General features: G+C 39.8%; 1 protein-coding gene across 1 annotated transcript; it reads right to left on the reverse strand.

Moving 5' to 3' along the window:
• Positions 1 to 1,078: 1,078 nt before the first annotated feature.
• Positions 1,079 to 20,005, reverse strand: glud1b (glutamate dehydrogenase 1b). The gene is made up of 13 exons (XM_061028337.1): positions 19,561 to 20,005; positions 14,808 to 14,888; positions 14,466 to 14,521; positions 13,495 to 13,558; positions 12,115 to 12,209; positions 9,936 to 10,115; positions 7,082 to 7,219; positions 6,423 to 6,560; positions 6,229 to 6,309; positions 5,248 to 5,371; positions 3,425 to 3,516; positions 2,796 to 2,858; positions 1,079 to 2,127 (listed from the first exon to the last, which is right to left on the reverse strand). The coding sequence occupies exons 1-13, from the start codon at positions 19,955 to 19,957 to the stop codon at positions 2,008 to 2,010; spliced, it is 1,629 nt and encodes a 542-aa protein (XP_060884320.1). The 5' UTR covers positions 19,958 to 20,005; the 3' UTR covers positions 1,079 to 2,007.
• Between the last annotated feature and the right edge of the window lie 833 nt (positions 20,006 to 20,838).

Raw genomic sequence — 20,838 nt, forward strand, 5'->3', positions numbered from 1 at the left:
TCCAGCCATGTAGCATTTCTGCTGAACTGCCTGGTGATAACAATGAGACTCCAGATAGTCACTAAGCAACTATTGTAAACATTTATTGTTTTGTACTTTTAAAGTAATTACATATTTATTAGCACAGCACCATCCAGTCTTTATCCAAAGCTAAGCTAAACACCACCTAGCTTGAGTTTAATAAACAGAAAACACCTTCTCATACAATGACTCAGCAAAAAAGCAAATGCGTGTAACATGTCATATTATTCCCTTAGGTATCCATCCAGTACAGCACACGTTATCTGTGTATAAATAATATATGCAGTATTTTCCTTTCTTCATATTTAACACATGGGGTGTGTAATGAAGATAATAAAAATAAACTCAGTTGAGACACTAGTCTGTTGCTTTTCACTGGATTCACACTTTACATAAAGCAAAAACCTTAACATGTAACTTTGGGGCCTTTTCTACAGGGTGACTTAAGACAGTTTGCTGGTTGTGCTTTTTAATCTGTGATAAATTAAAAATATAATCAGAAATATTTATTACAGCTAGTTTTTTTGTATGTTTATTTTGGAGGACTACAGTCTTTGTTCATGGGGAGTGCAGTGTACACTAACCACTAGGCGACTGGCGCCCTTGGCTGGATTTTTAATACAGGACCCCTCAAGTTAACAGGGATCAGACGAAGACACAGCAGCAAACTGTGATTCCAATTCATACTTGCTTTGCCAACAAAAAAATGCTTAAATCCAATTACCATTAAGGTTTTATTTTTGAAGGCGGTCTTTATCCAGATGAAAGTCCACTCTTAGTTACAGATCTTTGCAAATCACTTATTCAAGTGATATCTGTTAAGTATCTCTTAAGTGACTAAGAGGAATTTTACAAGTAAATTCCAACAGCGACTACACTAATTATAGATTCCCAAATATGTGTGTGAATGGAGAAAATAAACATGAAGACAGCAGGGATGTTAGAGGATCTTCTCTCTAATGAAAGCTTCTTTCTATCATGCCTTTCGTTGTTTTTCCATTTCAGTTTCCAGTATTTTCAGAGTTACCTATCGTGTAATGAAGATGAAGGGACACACTTTTGCCTCTTTTTCTGAGTATTTTATTGGTTTTCCAAAAAAAAAGAATAAAATAAAAATAAAAATTTCCTCCATAAACACTTTGAATGTTGAGGAACTGGACGATTAAAACTGAGCAAAATTGCCAACGGGACGGGAGGTCACAGTGACACCAAGCTCCCTCCCTGCTCCCCTTTCTTGGCCAGCGGAGGAGTCGGGGAGAAGCTGCTTTTAATATTCAAGTCAAAGCAACAGGAAAGGTGGGAAGAAAAAGAGGTGACGGGGGTAATCTCTGCAGGTAAATACACAAACTATGACTGAAGATAATCCTTGTGGGGATCCTAAACCTTGGTGACTTAACAACCCTTTAACACCTGAAGTTCAAGTTGAAACTGAGGGGGCATAAAATTACTATTCTCTGTTATTCACATCTAAATCCCTTTAAATTAAAGTTAAATTCAAGAGGCTATTTCTATTAAAGAGCAGACCTCTTGCTCAAATAAGGCATCTGTAGTGCTGTTTACTGAATAACCGCAACATAAGGGTCACACATGCATTCAGCGATCACAATAATGGTGCTTTGAACATGGCTGCCACACGACAATATCATGAACGTTTACATGAGGGATGAACAGGGTCTTTCGTTCTGGCAAGATGTTACTCTCTTTCTGCTTTCATCTCAATATATAACCAGGCAACAAAAACAAGAGGGCAACATTTACTCATGGCAGAGCAAAGATCACAGGATAAGTACAAGGCAAGCCTATGTTTCGCTGTATGTATGTATGTATGTATGTATGTATGTGTGTGTGTGTGTGTGTGTGTGTGTTTAAAAGAGCCAAAGACCAGTGGTAAACAGTGATATGTTCTGAAGGCTGTTTAAAAGGTCGGGGGGCAGGAGGGATCAAAGGCAGGAGGGTGGAGGTGAGGGAGAGGACAAGATTGGCCATTTATGTGAAGGTAAGCCCGGCCTCGTTGTAGACTTTGAAGACCTTCTCGATGGCGTTGACGTAAGCAGCTGTCCGAAGGTCCAGACCCAGATTGTACTTGGCCGCAGTGCGCATAATTTGCTGGAAAAGGTAGAAAAACAAAACACATTTATACATGTTGGCTAACAACAGATCCAACCAATCAGATGGTCACCATAGATCCAACTAAAAATTAACAAGTCGAGCCAGGCCAATGTGGGATTTTTCAATTCATACTGATTTTAAAAGGTGAAACTAAAATCAATAACTGGCTGATGTAGTGAGCTGGAATGAAAACAGACCTTTTTGTGCAAATTGTGCATCATTTCTTACTATCTTGAAAATGCAATGGTACTCAGGAGTTGGCTTTTTAACTCTTATGTGGACCACAGCCTGCTCCATGTGCTGTACACAGTGCTGAGAGAAATGTTAACGATGCTATACAATGAAAACCTTTTCTGAAACAACCAACCATTGCTTTCCACTTTAAATCTTCTTTAAAAATAATACTATATGCAACTGCATATAAATAAAACATATGCCAATACTGACTTCTCTGAGATGGCATATATGAGTTGATAACATCCCCTGACAGCAGATTCTACGACATGGATTTGGTAGGACTTAGTATGAGCATGGATAATAGTTCCCTTTTTTTGAGTTCTTTATATGCATAAAAAAGAGCAAACGGTTTATTTATGGAACAATATATCACCGTTTGCTTTAAATGCATGATTATGACCTTTATTATGTCTCCTGCAATCACTTACCCGAGCAGATCTCTCCATGGTGTAGGCCAACCCAGAGTGAACAATGTCCTTCTCAGAGGCACCCTGAAACAGACGATGAATGGATATCACACAATCAATCCAAACATTAAATATGCAAAGTGCTGCTGAGAAGTTTTATCATTTCTCCAGCAGAAAATATACCATTAAAAACAGTTACAATCATGAGCTTTTACCATGCTTTTGTAAAATGGTTCCTTTCCACTTGTTCCCTACTCCCTCTCTCCCCTCTCTCTCTTCTGACTCTATTCACTGTCCTATTTCTAAAATAAAGCACTGAAAAGCCCCAAGAAATACATCTCTAAAATAGTACTTGGGAGTCTAATGGAATAGCATCGTTGGCCAGCCACCACCTGCTGAGTTTAAAGCAATAAAAACTTAGACACAGAAAGGCGTTATAACACTGTTTATTGCTCTATAGCTTCCCTCCATGTATTTGCTGTTTTGATGTCATGTAACAGACATGAAGGCTTAAAACTTTACATGCTAGGTTATCTCATTCCAGGTATCGCAAACCAGTGTGGACCAATTACTCAAAGTCTCAGTAGAACAGAATTTGTATTTCCATGTTTGTGTGTGAGTGTGTGTGTGTGTCAGCAGATGCTACTCACAGCAACTCTGGCCTGGAAATCAGCAGTAGGAACGACGGGGATGGGTCCTCCCTGCTTGCCAAACTTCCTCTCTAAACTTTCCTGCACGGACACTAGAAGAAAAAAAAAAAAAAACAGGAAAGAGAGATATTAAAGAGACACCAGAGACCTCTTTACTGTACACCAAAATGCCAGCAACGACCAACTCTACTGAAGTGAGATGAATGTTTTCTGGTATTTAATGTGAAAGACTGTTTATATGATTCAACTCCAGAGAAGGGGTGACATCGCTTTATTGTATATCACTGTATATGTGTGTGTGTGTGTGTGTGTTCAATGCATATGTTTCAGTTTCATTTCTCCTGAAAACTTTCTGCCACGTCTGTTGGGGCGTCAACCAACAGGGGCGTCAACCAATAGTGGCATCAACCAATAGTGGCACAACCAACAGTGGCATCAACCAACAGATTATCTTCCCTCACAGACGCTGCCTGACCCTACACAGTTTCGGTAAGAAAACTTCTCTTTAATGTCCTTTAAATTTTTATTTTCCATGAACTTCTAACAGTTCATGTTAAAAGTTGAATCAATATGGCACATAAAGAGGAATTAAAAAACAAGAACTAAAGGGTCAAACTAAAAGTGGAGGTTTTCATGCCCACATCTGATTAAGTTTCTGTTCCAAAGTTTTATCTTGTTCTTCAGGAAGCAGCTGCAAGAACCACAGTATCCACCACCAAGCAGAATAACCAAGAGCATCAAAAAAGAAGAAAAGTACGAGGTAAAACATCACAGCAAGTCTGACTTTACAATGAGTTTATCAGCAGCATGTTCATTTACAACAATATGTTTTATTGTTTTGGCACAGATGGCAGCTCTTCCTTTTGAATACCCTGAGGGCAGTGATGAAAGAGCAAAAAAAGAGTTCAAGGAGCGTGTACTGAGAGATAATCCAGACAGGCTCTACTATGATACAACGCGTGATAATAGAAGAACAAACCTGATCTTCATGACAGCAAATAAAGATAGATGGCTGGACGCAATCAGGAGAAAATACTCTGTTCTAGAGGAAACTGAACAGAAATGTATCAAACTCAAGTACGAAAATGGCGCCATATGTGCGTATGACAGTGGAAAGTTTGTCGTGTACGGACAACTCATCAACTTTGAGAACGATTTTGAAGACATTACTGCGGATGTGTTAGCCGCAGAACTGGCAGGTGTGAATTTAAACGATGGTGGAGGTGCTGATGGGACTGAGGGCGATGTGACCACCACAGGTGCTGATGAGACTGAGGGCGATGTGACCACCACAGGTGCTGATGAGACTGAGGGCGATGTGACCACCACAGGTGCTGATGAGACTGAGGGCGATGTGACCACCACAGGTGCTGATGAGACTGAGGGCGAGGACAAAACAACCCAAGACCAGCCCAGCCCACCTAAGGCTGAGGAATAAAGAGCTAGTAACAATTTGAGGGAGAAAAATTAAAAAAATTGTGTCTAGATACCGGACTATTACAGAATATTTACTCTTTTTTTAGCGGGTAAGCTGGGTTAACTGGGTTTGTTTTCTGATTTGAATTTCTTTTCACATGTGATAGATCGTTTTTTTTATTTTTTTATTCCTGGTTCTGGTAATATCCAATTTTGTGTGTGTGAAGTGATAAACATTAAAAAGGAAATGTATCAATATAACAATAATAATAATAATAATAATAAATTGGTTTTATATAGCGCTTTTCTAGAAACTCAAAGACGCTTGAATTGAAGGTTCTGATTGTCTTTGGACTCCAGAAGTCTGCAGCAGTATGGAGGAGGTTGAAGAGCAGTCTTGTACTCACTGAGCAGGTGGTAGTTTGAGTCTCTCTCATATTTGAAAGTCAGTCTCCCATAGCTGACGTGGTTGAGATTCTTCAGCCACTCGAAATAAGATACAGTCACACCACCAGCGTTCAGGTACATGTCCTGCAGACAGAAACATCAGAAACACAGACATCATCTGAATGTTTTAACCTCTGTGTGTTTAAGATGGGATAACTTCATTTGGCTTTGTTATACTAAATGTTTTGAATGTGTGAAATAAACTATAAATGAATACAGTTGTGAAATGATTATTTTTACAAGTAATGTTAGGACTAAAAAAAATGAGTTTTTACTATTTCTTAGCACTTAAATAAAAAATGAAAACATCCTCAGCTAGTGTTTATTGTTAGATTTAAAGCTCAGTTATTCTTCAGTATCAGGGCTGGACCGGTTTGGTTTCATTCCTTCAAAAATTCACAAGCATGCCATGAAATGTCATCAGATTTGAGCGCAATGTTGCAACATTCTAAATAGTTCTTAAAAAAAAAAAAACACATTTAACTTAGATACAACCAGCAGGTTTGTTATAAAACATAGGCAGAAACATATATGAAATGACCATAGGCTGCCTGATGGGCGTAGTCTCAGTGACGTCACCCACTGGTTTCTGAAGAGACGCTATGAAGGCCAACGATGGTGGTCGCCATGTTGGCAATGCTGACCTCAACTTAACTTTGGATGAATATTATATTATCAAAACAGAGGAGTTAAAAAAAATAAATCATCCCAGTACAGTTTATTTTTTTACAATAAAAAAAATGAGCTAGTAAAAATCAACATATTAATATCGGACCATAATGATGATTTATTTGCTTTTGCAGCCTGCCTCAAGTGGAAACTGAAAGTACTGCACTTCTTTGTTGGCTTCATTTTTCAGCACCTGAGGTTCCCACTTTCCCACTACATTTTGATGTCTATACTTCTGCGTTTGTGTGTATGTGCATTGTGTGTTTGCTTACAGGAATAACCATGACGTTGTTCTCCAGGAACACCTTGTCAGCATCTGGGGTGGTGGGCCCGTTGGCACCCTCAGCGATGATCTGGGTGAGACAAAATACACGTCTCATGTAAGTGTGACCACCCTCTCCCAACTAGTGCATTTAAATGACCACTTAAAGCAAAGCACCATGGGTACATCAAATTGAGTATTTACCTTGGCCTTGATCCTGGGGGCGTTGACACGTGTGAGCTGCTTCTCTCCAGCTGCAGGGATCAGGATGTGGCAGTCTGCTTCCAAAATGTTCCCGTCGTAAGGTTTGGCTCCTGGGAAGCCCACGATGGTGCCGTGGTTCTGCAGAAAGTACACACACAAAATGAGTTGTTCCGTTGAATTGGATAGGATCTCAAAGTAACAAAGAAAAACAAAAAAGGGAAAAAGACTCTGACTGTTATCGAATAAGGAAGCAGTGAGTTAGAGAAATAAAAGATTATTTTCTCACAGTTCACTAGAGCGGTTATGTTCTGAAGTACAAATAAACACAACTGTATTTCTGTACAACCCTGCAGTAATGTGTAGTTAAAAAAAACTTCCATTATTATGAAAATAAAAAAAATTATACTTTGTGATCTCTGCATTTTTATGTACCAGAACTACTGTGTGCAAGTTGATGGTTAAAAAGAAAAATGACCCATTTTCCGTTACCTAAGACTTTCTTATCAAAACTATAATTTTTTAGATATCATATCAAAGTTTACAATTCTGCTAACAAACCTCTTGTACTTTTGGGAAGGGAAAGCAGAGGGGAACGGAGAACAACTTTAAAGGATCATATAAAGGACAGAGAAGTGATGGAAGGGCGACGGTGCACGTACCAGTTTGTAGTCCTCCAGCTGTTTGGGGTCGATACCCTCTGGGTTGTAGATGGATCCATCGATCTCACCGATACCCACACACTTGGCCCCAAACCTGTGCAGATACCTCATGGAGTGGAGACCCACATTACCAAAGCCCTGTGGAAAGTCCCAGAGAGGTGAGAATCAATCAGGTGTAACCCCACTGATATTTCTAACTTCATTCATTTAAACATGTCAGACATTGTGATTCAGCCTCTTGCAACTCCATACTCTGGTGCCCCCATGTGGCTGATTTAGGTTATAACATCTCCAACATTGACTGTATCATGGCCTGAGATAAATCATCAGACAGATGCCGTATGTTTGATTAACGTGTAAATGTCGCTGAGAAATAAAAAAATAAAAAAATAAAAAAACAGGGGTGGAAAAAAACAAGAATAGACAGTAGTGATTCTGTTGGGTCAAATCTTTCTGTTGCTAAAATTCAAATACAAATGCATATAATGAAAATTCACAAGTCATGCAAAACCCCTGCGAAACAGTCCAATCAGTGATTTAGAACGTCCTCGACTATAATCTAATAAAATGAGAGATTAAGGGACAGTATCCCCGTCATGAATGGTCCATCAAGCACTTTCTGATTTGATCTCGATGCCATACTGCCTGTTCTCTCCTCACTGTGTAATAAATCTCTAAGAAAATCTCATCTCGGCACAGTATAATCCACACACACACACACACACACACACACACACACAAAGAGATAAGCTTTTTGAGCATCTACGTCATGATTGAGCTGCTGTGACCACGTCTTCACCTCCTCATTGACGCTTTTCTCTTCCCTCCCTCCCTCGCGTATAAAAAAACTAAACAAACATCATCCTTTTGTACTTTGTGTTTGTACTGCAAGAAAAGAGAAATAATCTGTCGAAGAAGCCATATTTGTGATAGTGTATTAAAAAAAGAGCAAATTGACTTTGTCTTAAATATAATTACATCCAAACATATTTTGTTGTAATCAAGAATACAACATAACATTGTTGTCATTCCAAAGTGGTTATTATAGACTGTATTCCTGGAAAGAAACTGAGGCCAGCACCTGGGGGACTGCAACGTGTACATCTGTAGAGTGTGCGAGTGTGTGTGCGTTTGCGTGACACGGGAAGAGAACCATGTGACGAATGGAAGTGAAACTGCTGAGGAGAATAAACTGCTCTTAGACCTTTTGCCCTCCTACTTCTCAGATTACAGTTTAAATCAGACGTCTCCTGAAATAAACAATGGCTTTGCATGATTCGAATCTCAGATGTTTCTCACTCATGTTTCTTTTTAAAAAAAATCTGTGTCTAAGACTTTAGAAACAAAATGTCAAGCTCAACTTCATCTTCAAAATATACAGATTTTAAATTACTTTTTAAAGCTTAACCAGTAAAACTTTCTTTCTTTCTTTCTTTCCCTCAACAAAGTTTGATTATACAAGATACAAGAATCTGATACAAGAACAGATTTTTAACACTTGAAATCATAAGAATGCAACACCAGATGATTCAGTTCATTATCAGCACCAAACATGCAGCATTTATACTGCAGGGTTTTAGATTCTAGGTGCTCGGGATCTCACAGAAACTTGTGTGATCAAACAAAAAGACCTCAGACTGTCACTGAGGAAATTGCACTTCTAGTTAATACATTGAAAAAAATCTATGGATGAAGTCATGACTAAAAAGACAGAAAAGGCACGATTTAGCTGTGCAAGTTTTGAGGTGAGTTGAAAGAAAAAGTTTTAAAATAAACATCTAGACACTTCCTGGTCAGCTGCTTCTCATTGGCTGGTGAGGAAAGCTTGTAAATATATATATCTTTTTTATTTTTATGTTTACAATTTGAAATCAGGGGGATCCAGTTGGTAATAGCAGTCGGACAAACTACTGATACAACAATATATCTTCACCCTGACTCGTGTGATACAATAAATTAATTGCTGGTGTCAAATATCGATGAATGCATTTTTTTCATAAATAGATTTCCCTGACAAATTAACTCACCGACCGTGACACTACTTCATGAATCATGAATCTTATAGCGTAAGGGTTACATGGAGGGATGATGTTTGGCCACAGAAGAAACTTACAGCAGGATAAAATAATAAGACAGAGAGATAATGTCTGCATGCAGTGGAATTAAGTTCAGAGAAGCGTGATAATATGTTGAACTGACACCAAATGGCAGTGAATAAATACATTAATCCTGCACTTTACCTTGTCAGAGGGACTTTGCGTTCTTTAGAAAAATCATGACGTATCTTTATATTAATGTCTTGCATTATGTCTAGTATCGCAGTATCACAGTATTATTGTTATCTAGACCACACATCACACATCATATCATATTGTGAACTACCTTGTGTTTTCCACCCCTAGTCAGTAATATCAATCTGTTTTTAAAAACTTCTCACTTGGTCATTTGGTCTGATAATCTGTTCCGACCAGGCTAATATTTGAAATACCCCTGAGATTGTATGATATGGGGTGGGGTGGGGGGAGCAGCTTTAGAGGAGCAGAGGAAATGTACAGTTTCTATTGCAAGACTATTAAACCCTCTCTCTTACTGAATCAACATTTCTCATGACCAAAGTCAGGACTCTGTCAGTTCTCTGCTGTCTGCTTGGCATGAGGAGATCAGGGTTAGACTTAAGCAGATGGCTCGGCTCTGATTGAGCTCTAAAAGCCCTCATCGTGATCTCAAATGAAAAGTTAAATCCTGTGAGGATCCGTGAGCAAGTATCGGGACTAAATTCAGGGTCTCATCTTTCCTCTCCAGTACAATGCTCCTACTATGATCAAACCCAGTATGTGTGTGTGTGTGTGTGTACCTGGATGACAAAGGTCTTGTCCTGGAAGCCTGGTGTCAGGCCCAGCATGCTCATGTAGGACGCCTCGTTGATGAAGTTCTCGATGCCGTGGAAAACTCCACGACCGGTGGCTGAGATACGTCCGTGAATTCCTCCCTGGCTGATGGGCTTTCCTGTCACACAGGCGTGGGCATTGATGTCCTGCGCGCGCACACACACACAAACAAAAGGTGATCAGACCACTGTCCAGGGCAAAGCAATGGCTGTTTTCAAAGGGCCAGAAAAAAAAACTGCCAAAGGGCTGGACTTTTTTTTTTCTTCCCTTTATTAAAATTGTGTTAACAATGAATATTTTTAATGATAGAGGTTTTAATAAACATCTTTTCTTCAGTTTGGATGATGTTTAGGAAGAGTGGAGAATCAGACAGGAGAGGCTGAAATATAACCTTTGAATAGTGAATTTATTTTCTAACTGCATCAGCTGTGGTGTTTACAGCTTCACACGCACACAGTAAGAGGTCGCGTAGTGCCACAGTACCAGGCAAAGTGACAGCTGACTGCATCTCAGTAGTCACTACCCATAATCCTCTACCCTTAGATACCCAGAGCAGGAATGTATCGGCAACTCCAGAGCCCCACTAGAGGTATGTGGAGCAGATTGCACAGCTCTACTGTAGGTTAAGGTGAGAGGTGGACGAAGAGGATATAAGTGACATGAAGAGCAGAAGGATTTAGAAATACAATAAATACGGTAGTACACAGCAAATTAAGTTTGAACTTCTTTTAGGAAGAAAATACAAAAAAAGTGCACAATGTCTGCATTCATTAATCACAACCCTGTTATCATTTCTACCTGAATAAATTTACTTTCTGTGGGTTGTTAGCCGCGCAATCGAACTCCGAAGTCATCAAGGAACAAACAAGCTGACTCTACATCAGTCTGCTGAAAGCCTCTCATAACACTTCATGTAACATTAAGGCCAAACTTGAATTAGCAAATTAAATATCTGCTCATGTTTTTGAATGTGTTAATAAAAATTGAAGTAAAACAAACGGATTCCACTCGAGAGATAAGAGAAAATAAGGGATATTGTTACATATCTGTGTGTCTGGGGCTGAAGTATTAGTCATTTAAACTGAACGTTTGAATTGGTATAATTGTATGAATGAATGTAGAAAACAGTGAAACTGTGATGTCACAGTATAGCTACTCAACACATTTCAGACCATATTGGACAACCTTTACCGAGGAGAGCAACTAACAAATCTTATATTTTTGTCAATAACTTTATGAGTTACTTTCTCAGCACTCGATAACTTCCTTTGGTCTGTACTACGTCAGAAATGTCAGTTATTCCAAAAACTCAAGATGATGTCTTTAAATGTCTTGTTTTGTCACCTACCAAAAGATATACAGAATGCTATCGTAGAGGAAAAGAAAAAAAAATTCAGCTTGAAGAAGATGGAATCTGAGAAATGTAAAATCTCTTTAAACATTTAAAATGATTTTTTAGTTTTTTAGGACAATGAAAAGATGTCGTGAGGTGTTGTAGTTATATAAGAAGTAGATGAACAAATGCAACATTTGTGGTTTAGCTAACTGTGATTTCATATCTTCAATCTCATCATAGACCTATGACCTGCACAATAATTCAGCAGCCTGCTCTAGCTTTTGCAGTTTTGTTGAGGTCTAGCTACATAGGATCATGTAAAGATGTTAATTTTGTCTGTTAATAGCAGTGTTTTTTAACCGCATGTAATGTCATAAATTATGTCAATGTACAACCCCGTGATGGGAAAGATGGAAGTCTAGGTTTTCAGCTGATAAATGATGTTGTCTGCAAGAACTATAGTTTTCTATAGATCTTTTAAAACACGACCACGTTAAAAAACACCCACCCAGCTTACAACCGCCCAGGAAAGGTCAGTTTTCAAAGGGTTGGACACACACAGGTACATTTTTCCATCCCTAGTCAAATGTTTGACAGCTTTTGATCAGAGAATGATTAACTTCATACAATAACACACAAAAACACACACACAGGCCTCAGTGTGTGAAGCTGCTTCTTAAAGGGAGGAACGTTTCAGTGGTCTGTCGGGAAGGGAGCGGCCAGAAACCAGCGTTCATGGTTTACATATGACTCATGCTGTTTTTAAACAAGTATCCACACAGACTGGTCCAGGATTTCTGAAAACTCACAGTGTGTGCGATGGTGTTGGCGTACGTGTCAGCAATCCAGGACATTTCTCTCTCTCCTGTGCTCATGTCGGGGGCCGGGACATCGATGCCGGGTCCTGGAGACGAGATCAGAGGAAAGGAAGGGAGAGGGGAAGAAGTGGGAGACATATGGGATGGTTAACTCAGATTTTTTTCAGCTGATCGTGGTTGTCAAAAGGCTAGAGTTTTAACTTGGATGTGATACCTGTAAAAATCAAACAATATCGATACCACAGCAACAAAAAAAACAAGTCCTAGGAACCCAACTTTGGGTTATTTTGAATTACCAAAATGCTCAAACTCCTGCACACTGTCTGGAATGTATGAGTACTGACATCCTCAAAGTTTGAATACAAATCCTGTAAAGGGCAATATATAACCTTTATTTATGAAATACACTCTTAACCACTTCTGCTACCAAGTGCAGAAATACAATACATCAAAAAGAAAAACATTGAAACATTGGCAGGTGGGGAATTTCACCTGCCAATCGCCCTCAGTCATTCAAAAATAAAAGCAAGTAAACCTGACCGGATGGTCTCAGATGGTACCAGGTCTAATAGAGGTTTAGTAGATATACAATATAACTAGGGGCTTGCTCATGTAGAGCCTTGGAAGTGAGCAATTCAATATTTCAATCAGTACGAAAATGAAAGGGAGGTGAACGCAAGGAGTCCAGAATCTGTTATATTATTTTATTTCCTTAAAGCAGTAATAACAAAAGCAGCAGCATTTTGGACCAATTGCAGGTGATAGAGGGCTTAATAATTTGAATGGCAGGTTGCCATGCTTTTGTGCCTTTGAAAACACAGAAGCAGACATGCAGGGAGGCGATGAAGGAGTACTGAGAGCAGTTTGAGCATGTTACAGTCAAACTGACAGAGCAGGGCAGTGATGTGTGCAGCTTTGCCTCCAGTGTGTATAAATCAAATGTGAAGGGTCTTGTATAAACCCCCAACACATTACATAACTACTGCAGTCTACTGTAAAGTGTAGTAGCTGTATTTGAGGTTGAACCAGAATGTATTTTTGGGGTTAAAGTTGCAACTTCTACTGAAAAACTAAGATTGCGTATCATATCTGGGTTCTGCTCCCTGTTTTTATCTCTATCCTTGACTTCTTTTTCACCATGATTAATTGTATTCCTTCTCACTGACACAGGCACACCCAGAGCTAACCCAGCCTGAACAAACAGCACTCGATGACAGGAAATGTTTACCTCTCTGGGGTGGAAACGTTCACCTCTCACCACCACAGCCGTTGACTCAAAAGAAGAGGGTAACAAAGCTTGTGGAGACTCCGACAAGCTTTTAAAAATGACTTCTGTGATTGGTTTAAATTCACACATTTGAAAGCACTCACCAATGAAACCCTTCTTGGCCAGCTCAATCGTGAATCTCCTGGTAATCTTCTCCAGCTCATTATCCTGCCACAGACACACACAGAGTAGAGTTTCAGGAAACGATCTGTTGCTTAGGTACAGCAGAGAAAGATATTCATAAAGGGAGAAGTTTTCTACCAAATAATAGGCAGGAGTGCAACTCCTACAGTGATTCACACAGGGCCTAACTGTATAAAGCAACAGTTTTAGTTTAACACACCAAAATATGCTTCTGGCATTTTAACAAACTCTGAGATTTTGGTTCTGGGGTTTATTTTCCAGTAAACTAAGAGCCTAGAGGCAACAGCCAGTGACTTTCATGTCTGATTATTTCACAGTATTCATCAATAGACAGACTAAATTTCCTCTACATAATCAGATAAAAAAAAAGCAGGGCAGACACCAAAACACAGCTACAGTAAGCTCTAATAATTCTGACTGCCTTTGACCAAATAGTTCCCTTTAATCGAGAGATACAGTATTTGATTTTCTTCTGCAAAAGGTTGAGCTCAGGCTCCCTCTTTTATATTTTGTTTTATTCATAATACTACATTTTATTTAAGAGCACTATTCAGGACACTTAAGGTCACCGTACAGATGCAACAACAATAAAAAATAAAAAAAAACAGCACAATCTCAGGACCTCATGAGAACAGTTTGCAATAAAAGGCAGGAAACGGGCAATAATTCAAATGAAAAAGCAATTCTAACGAACAAAACAAACTAGATGTTAAGATCCAGCAGCTCTGCCTTTGAAATTATAGCACAGTTTATTCATTTTCTGAGTTTGTTTTGACATTAGAAATATAAACTGAGAGACACAGGGAAACTGCTGTCCCTTGACATAACTTTGGAGTTGTTTTCCATACATATCAAAGCCCAGTTTTAGCGGTCTGGGTTTCTCCATGTGCATGAGAGTGTGGTTGAAGAGGATTGACATTAGAAGGCTTACGGTGTAATTCTTGGTGTTGATCTTGACTCCAGCTTTGGCTCCCCCAAATGGCACATCTGGAGGAGAATAAATACAGCTTACAAACTACAAGAAGCTTTGCATGCATGAACCAAATACATGACATTTTCACATACATACAAATTGATTCTTTTTTTAATGTGTAATTAAAGAAAAAGAGGCAAAAAATGGAAAACAATTCTCTAGCAGTGATGCTTAAAACCAAACATCATGTACAATGTTATAAAAGAAAGTCCCCTGGAAGCTTTTAAACATTAAACATCCAGAAGAATGACTGAAAAAAACAGCAGGAGGCTTTGTGGAAGGTTAAGTTACAATACTCACCAACAACAGCGCACTTGTAGGTCATCAGAGAGGCCAGAGCCTTGACCTCATCTACAGACACATCTGTACTGTAACGGATACCTGAGGGAAACGCAAACACAAACACAGAGCAGATTATAATACAGTAACCATACAAACACAATATCACGTTCAAATGGATGTTTGTAAAATGTTCTGCGTTTTTCTACATTAATTAATACTTAATAAAGCATTACGCAATTACAAGAATTTCAGCAAACAGAGTTTTCATTGATCGGAAAAGTTGCAGAAACAAAAACTATTCTCAGTCTCCAGCCTTGACCTGAACCTTGTCTGTTTAAAATAAACACAAGGCACCTGTGCCCTGTTAGGTCTTCTTTTAGCCTTACAGTTTCTTTCTCTTTAACGAGGTTATTTTTGTGGGTAATGTATATATATGTGACAAGATCTGGCAGGTATGTTACGGGAAATGGATTTCTCTGTGAGCTATGAAAAGCATAGCTTGCAGAAGTCAGCAGAAAGATTCCAGATTAACTTCGGTTTAAGTGCAGCAATAGTGGAAAGGGCCGTGTATAGTGTGTGCACTGCACTTGAGTGCATAAGGCCCTCTTCTTCAATGCAACTTTAGTATCGCCTTTCTTCAATAGCTAGTTAGTTAGTCAGCTAGCTAGTTAGCATGCTTAAGCTAATGGAATCTGCCTTAACAAAAGGTTCAGAGCAGGGGTGGAACAAAAATAGATAGGGCCCCAAGTAGCCTTACAGTTCTATCGTGCACCCCATCTATAGAGGCTAAAGTCCTTGAAGCAGGTGGTCAGGGTTCAAGCCCAACTCTGCACTTTGCCACATGTCATTTCCCACTCTCTCATCCCGGGTTTCCTTCTCTATCCACTGTCCTCCTCTACAACAAACGGAAACAGCTTTCCCTGCCAATCTGACTCAGTGTGTTACTACATCATTACTCACCCTGACTTCAATGAGCACATTCACACTCAGTGTTGTTTTTTTCTCTTAGCAGTGTTGCTAACAGGGGGCTACCTTGTTGCCTGATCAGGGGAAAAAAAAAAAATCTCAAGGCTTTTTATTTGTGTATTTCTCTGTAATTAAACACAGGTTTACCAATGCTGTTTATAATCCAAACCATTTTCTGATGGACCAAAAATGAACACTAATATATAATAGTTGACAAAATGAAAATATTATTACAAGTCGCTGGGGGAAGTTTTTAGGGAAGAAGCCGAGGCAGAGCTTACTTATGTGCGTACTGTGTTATTACATCTTTATATGCTAGGTTATGAGTTCATGCGGCTTGTATTTGGCAGTGGTGTTAAGTGTTCAGACTGCAACATGGAGAACTCATTATTCTACTCTGAAACTGTCTCCACTATTTGTATAGCTTGGCCAGTAATCACTTTTTTTTTTTCTACCACCACACGAGAGAGACCACATGAACAGGTCAGAGATCACTGTAGTACAAAAGGACGGGTGGAGACCAGATAAACCAATCCTGGCTCTGCTTTTCTCTCCACTGCTGTCAAACTGAAGTCAATCCTTCCAGTAGTATGAGGTTTACTACCATCTAGACAGTAACACATGTGAGAAAGACTGTGTGCTGCGTTACATGAGATCATAAAGTCAGGCGGCCCAAGACATACTACTCCATCTTACATCTGTGGCACAGTGTGTTTGTGCGTGTGTGTGTGAGACTGTCCAGCAGTTCCAAATATAGCTCGTCCACAGTTAGCTTTCACACAGAAACCCAAGGGCAAAAAGCACAAAGAGGAGAAGGCAGATACTATACGTGGACAAAAGCTCGGAGTGTCTATTTTAATGTGTTTGACTGGGAGCATGAGTAAAAGCCCACCCACTATGACATCATCTGTAAGTGCCACGCCACGACTTGATTCTGTGCCCTCTTTCCATTTGCGTCATTGCAGTCACAGGAGAAGACCAAGCCTCTCAAAACAAAGCTGCTTCTTCTTTCAAGAGTGCTGCTCGAGTTGTGCTCGACCATCTTTAATTCCTTTCATCCAGAGATCAGCTGAGTTACCGCACGCTGATAACGGACAATGTTTTGCTCACTGATCAAATTAAAACAGGAAAAAAAGAAAAGCCTGGCTGCCGACCCTTCCCCCCACCCCCTCTAACCACCCATGTATCCGCCCAACAAACAGTTCTCCATGGCAACCGGAAAAAAAAAAAAAATCACAATTGTAAACACATTCCTCTGAATGGGGAAGCAGATTTTTTGGAAACAAACCGAGCCCACGCTAAAACATTATGCATAACTGCCAAAGTCAGGGTTGTTGAATGTCTACAGACAGGCTTGAAGACCTTCGGCTCCATTTTAACTTATTTTAGGAGAACAAATTCTAGCTGAGATAAAAGCATGACTTCTCTTGATAACTGTTGCTTCTTATTTCCTTCTCTTAGAGCACTTGCAACACTTTCAGTCCTTAAAGAGAAATCCTTTTTGTGCCTCATTAAATATTCCACTGCTTTAAGAAGCTGTACCCATGTTGAGGGTAATAATTATTTAAATATTTTCTTCCAGAGGCAAAAAGGATGTTGTAAAAATATACATTTTTAAGGATACAAGGATTCACAGCTCCTCTAGGTAAGGAGACTTACACAACATGACAGAGGACACAGAATATACACTGTGCATAGATGTCAATGAACGTTGTAGTTGTAAGCGGAGTCTTGGATGTCTTTGTGTTGCCTCGTGATGGACAAATCTTTTTAAATAGTCTGTGAAGTTGTCAAGAAAGTTTTCTATCAGGCAGATTGCACATGTGTTTGTATTGCCTGTACCTCTGCATCTATACAACTTTGGCATGCTGCTGTTATGGGTTCAATGTGACAGTAGTAATAAGAAAAATCACAAAGATTCATTCCACTTCTGCTCACAAAGAACAAGGACGACTAAACCAACCTTGAGACATTTTAACTGTTAAAAATAATGATTTATTTCCCAGAAACTCTCTTCTGGTGTTTGCCGATATTCATTAAACACATGCACACTAACTAACTCAGCTGAGGTGCAGACCCTCAGTTTGTAGTCAGTAGAGAGCACTGTGGTGCAGCTGTTCCTTTTCATGGCGGGGGAAAGCGTGCGTATGAGCGTCCCAGGCACACCACAAAAACAGCCTTTGCACTTTGAAGTTTGATCCGAACACAAGCGAAGGGTCTGTGCACTACATCAATGATTAAACCTACTGAAAAATAAGTGCTCCTACCCCTATACAACCCCTTTTATTCAGGAGTTAGGCATCAAATTAACAAACTTCCTCTATTGGCCACTACAAAATGTGTCCACTTCTTTTTTGCCCTAAAACGAAAAGGTAATTTTGTTTTGCTTTGTAGGACTACTTTTGTGAATATTCGGTAGCTGTACTTTGGATTTGGAAAACTGTAGGGGCAGAGCTCTGTAATGATTTAGCTTGGGATTAAGATGAGGATCTTCTCTCCTCAGGCTTTTATGTGATGGACAGAAGCAATTACTCCTGTTCGATATTGATTTTCCACATAAAGCTTGGCTGAGAGATCTTAATGGCCTGTGGATTCATGCACACTTGCAGGGATCCAATACTGTAAAGATGTTAGGAGTGAAAATATGTGGTTGATATTTTATCTGGGTTTGACAATGTATTCAGAGTGGTAACATGTGAGAGTCTTTAGCAGAAATATACCTCCCCAGAATAAGTCTACATTTTCAACAACAAGCAGATGCAGTTGGAAAGGTTTCATAGTGATAATGCCACGCCAATGTCTGACTGCTCCACACAGCTCAGACGACGTTCACTCTGGCTGAATGGCATGACTCTTTCTACTGAGAATGCCTCCTCTCCACCACCCGGCACCCTCCCCCACCTGTCACACTGCTGACAAATAGGAGTGCCTGAAAATAAAACCACCCCCTCCTCAGCTCTAACAGCTCCCGTCTTCTTCCTATACATCACATCCCCTCTTTTTCAAAAAACTACCCACAGTGCACTGCAGCTGCAGCAGCCCATAATGGCTTCTCTTTGAACCTTGAACTTTGAGCTGAAGAGCATATGCCACTCTGTCATATTATACTCAGTGCATGGCTTGTTCAAACTGTGAATTTGTAGGCCCTATGCAAAGAGTGACTGAGAGCCATGTTGTATTTATCTGCCCATTCATTCGAGTGCATGAATCATCCAGAAGAAAAGTCCATGACTCATGGGTGTTCTATGTGAAACCATGTGTTTTTGTAGCTCATGTGGAGATGGAGCAAGCTTGAAATGCTCAGTGATATAACACCTGATATCTTCAGGGCTGCCACACAAAAAAAGAATCAATGAAACCAGAGCATTTGAAAAGAACGGATGCAGCACGAATCCAGTTTAGAGCCAGATCAATCCAGTGGATTCAGTGAGAAAGGGTATTATGGGCTGGCACAAATAATATATAAATGGATATATGAAGATAAGAGATTGCAGTTTGAAAGCAAGCAAGCAAGCAAGCTAAATAACTACAGTAACATTGTAGCCACAGGTGAGCTGCAGGAAGGTCACTGGAAATCGCCTGTGAGCGGTTGTGACGTACAGGAAACGAAAGGGAAAAAATGAACAGCTTATAAAAAACAATAATGCAGTCAACTGTATGATTATCAACGAGTTAATATATGAGCAGCAGCTGTTGAAAGAAACTACTTTGTGTCTTTCACTAGCTAATGTTACTGCTAACTAAAGCTAAGTAGCTGGCTAACGCTAGCTGTCATCCGGGGGGGGAGGTTTGGCTCTTTTCTTACCCCCTTTGCAGGGCGTCCTGTGCTGGCTGTGCTGGGCGCGGTAGCCCTCGATCACCTCCCACTCTCCGTTATCCCGCCTGATGGGGAAAGACACGCTCAGGACGTGATTGCAGGGCTTGATGATGCGCAGGATTCCCCGCACACGGTTCCTCTTCTGCTCGGGGCTCTCCCTGGTTTTCAGGTCCTCCACCAGCTTGTCTTCAACGATGGAGGCGCCGCGGTCGAAGAAACCCTCGACCATCTTGAAGAAGTTCGGGTCGTCGGGCTTGTCCGCGGCGTCGGCATAGTGGCGGACCCGCATCAGGGACGAGGACGCCGGGAGAGCGGAGTCCACGCACCCGGAGGCCAGGGCAGTACCCGCAGAGCGGCTCAGCAGCTCCCCGAAATACCGATACATGACTGAAACTATGTAACCGTGTAAACCAAGTGATAAACAGGCAACACGAAAACAAGGACGATGGGGGGGTGACGACAGGAAAAAGGGGGGGTAGAATGAAACGACACAGCAACTCCTCACCGTGTCCCGTCCTCTGGCCGAGTGGGGAATGGCATACTGTGTCAGTTTGCTTTAAAAAGGCAGCACCTACGGGGGCTCCTCAGGACCTCGGGACTCACGCGGAAGAGGAAGGACCCACCCACCGAGGCTCGCGCTCCTTCCAAGTTACTGACAGCGCGCGCTCCCGAGTTTGTTCCGTTATTTTTTAAACACAAGAAATTTTTAAATATGAAAGTAAAACTTAACTAGCCTACTTGTTTATTTATATGGTTAAAGAATAATTTCGCATAATTATTATTATTATTATTATTATTATTATTAATAATAATAATAATAATAATAATAATAATAATGATTAATTATTATTATTATTAATAATTATTATTATTAATAATAATAATAATAATAATAATAATAACTTCCGGTGGCGTCAGTTTAAAATCAAAATAGTCAAAGCTGGACCAAAACCAAAATGGTGGTTTGCATTGTTGCAAGGCAAGGCAAGGCAAGTTTATTTCTATAGCACATTTCAACAATAAGGCAATTCAAAGTGCTTCACACAAGACATCAAAGGCATCATGACAGAGGAAAGAAAAGAAACATTAAAATAGCACATTAAAAAAATAAAGAAAATAAAGAAAAAATAATAATTACGAGAATTTTTATATTCTGTCAGACCAGTGGTGTCCAAACTTTTTTTCTTGCGGGCCAAAATTGTCATGTTAGAATCCACAGGTTTTGTTTTTTAAAATATAGTTGAAAAAATAGTAAGGCTTTGTAGA

The sequence above is a fragment of the Labrus mixtus genome, chromosome 21, assembly GCF_963584025.1.
Source record: "Labrus mixtus chromosome 21, fLabMix1.1, whole genome shotgun sequence".
Taxonomy (NCBI): domain Eukaryota; kingdom Metazoa; phylum Chordata; class Actinopteri; order Labriformes; family Labridae; genus Labrus; species Labrus mixtus.

Bases quoted from the DNA above. Each gene is read 5' to 3' on its own strand.
- glud1b (XM_061028337.1), bottom strand. From the start codon at position 19,957: ATGTATCGGTATTTCGGGGAGCTGCTGAGCCGCTCTGCGGGTACTGCC. The intron at 10,116-12,114 runs GTGAGTTTTCAG...GTGCGCGCGCAG, and splicing joins CCAACACCATCGCACACACT to GACATCAATGCCCACGCCTG. The intron at 6,561-7,081 runs GTACGTGCACCG...TACTTTCTGCAG, and splicing joins AGCTGGAGGACTACAAACTG to AACCACGGCACCATCGTGGG.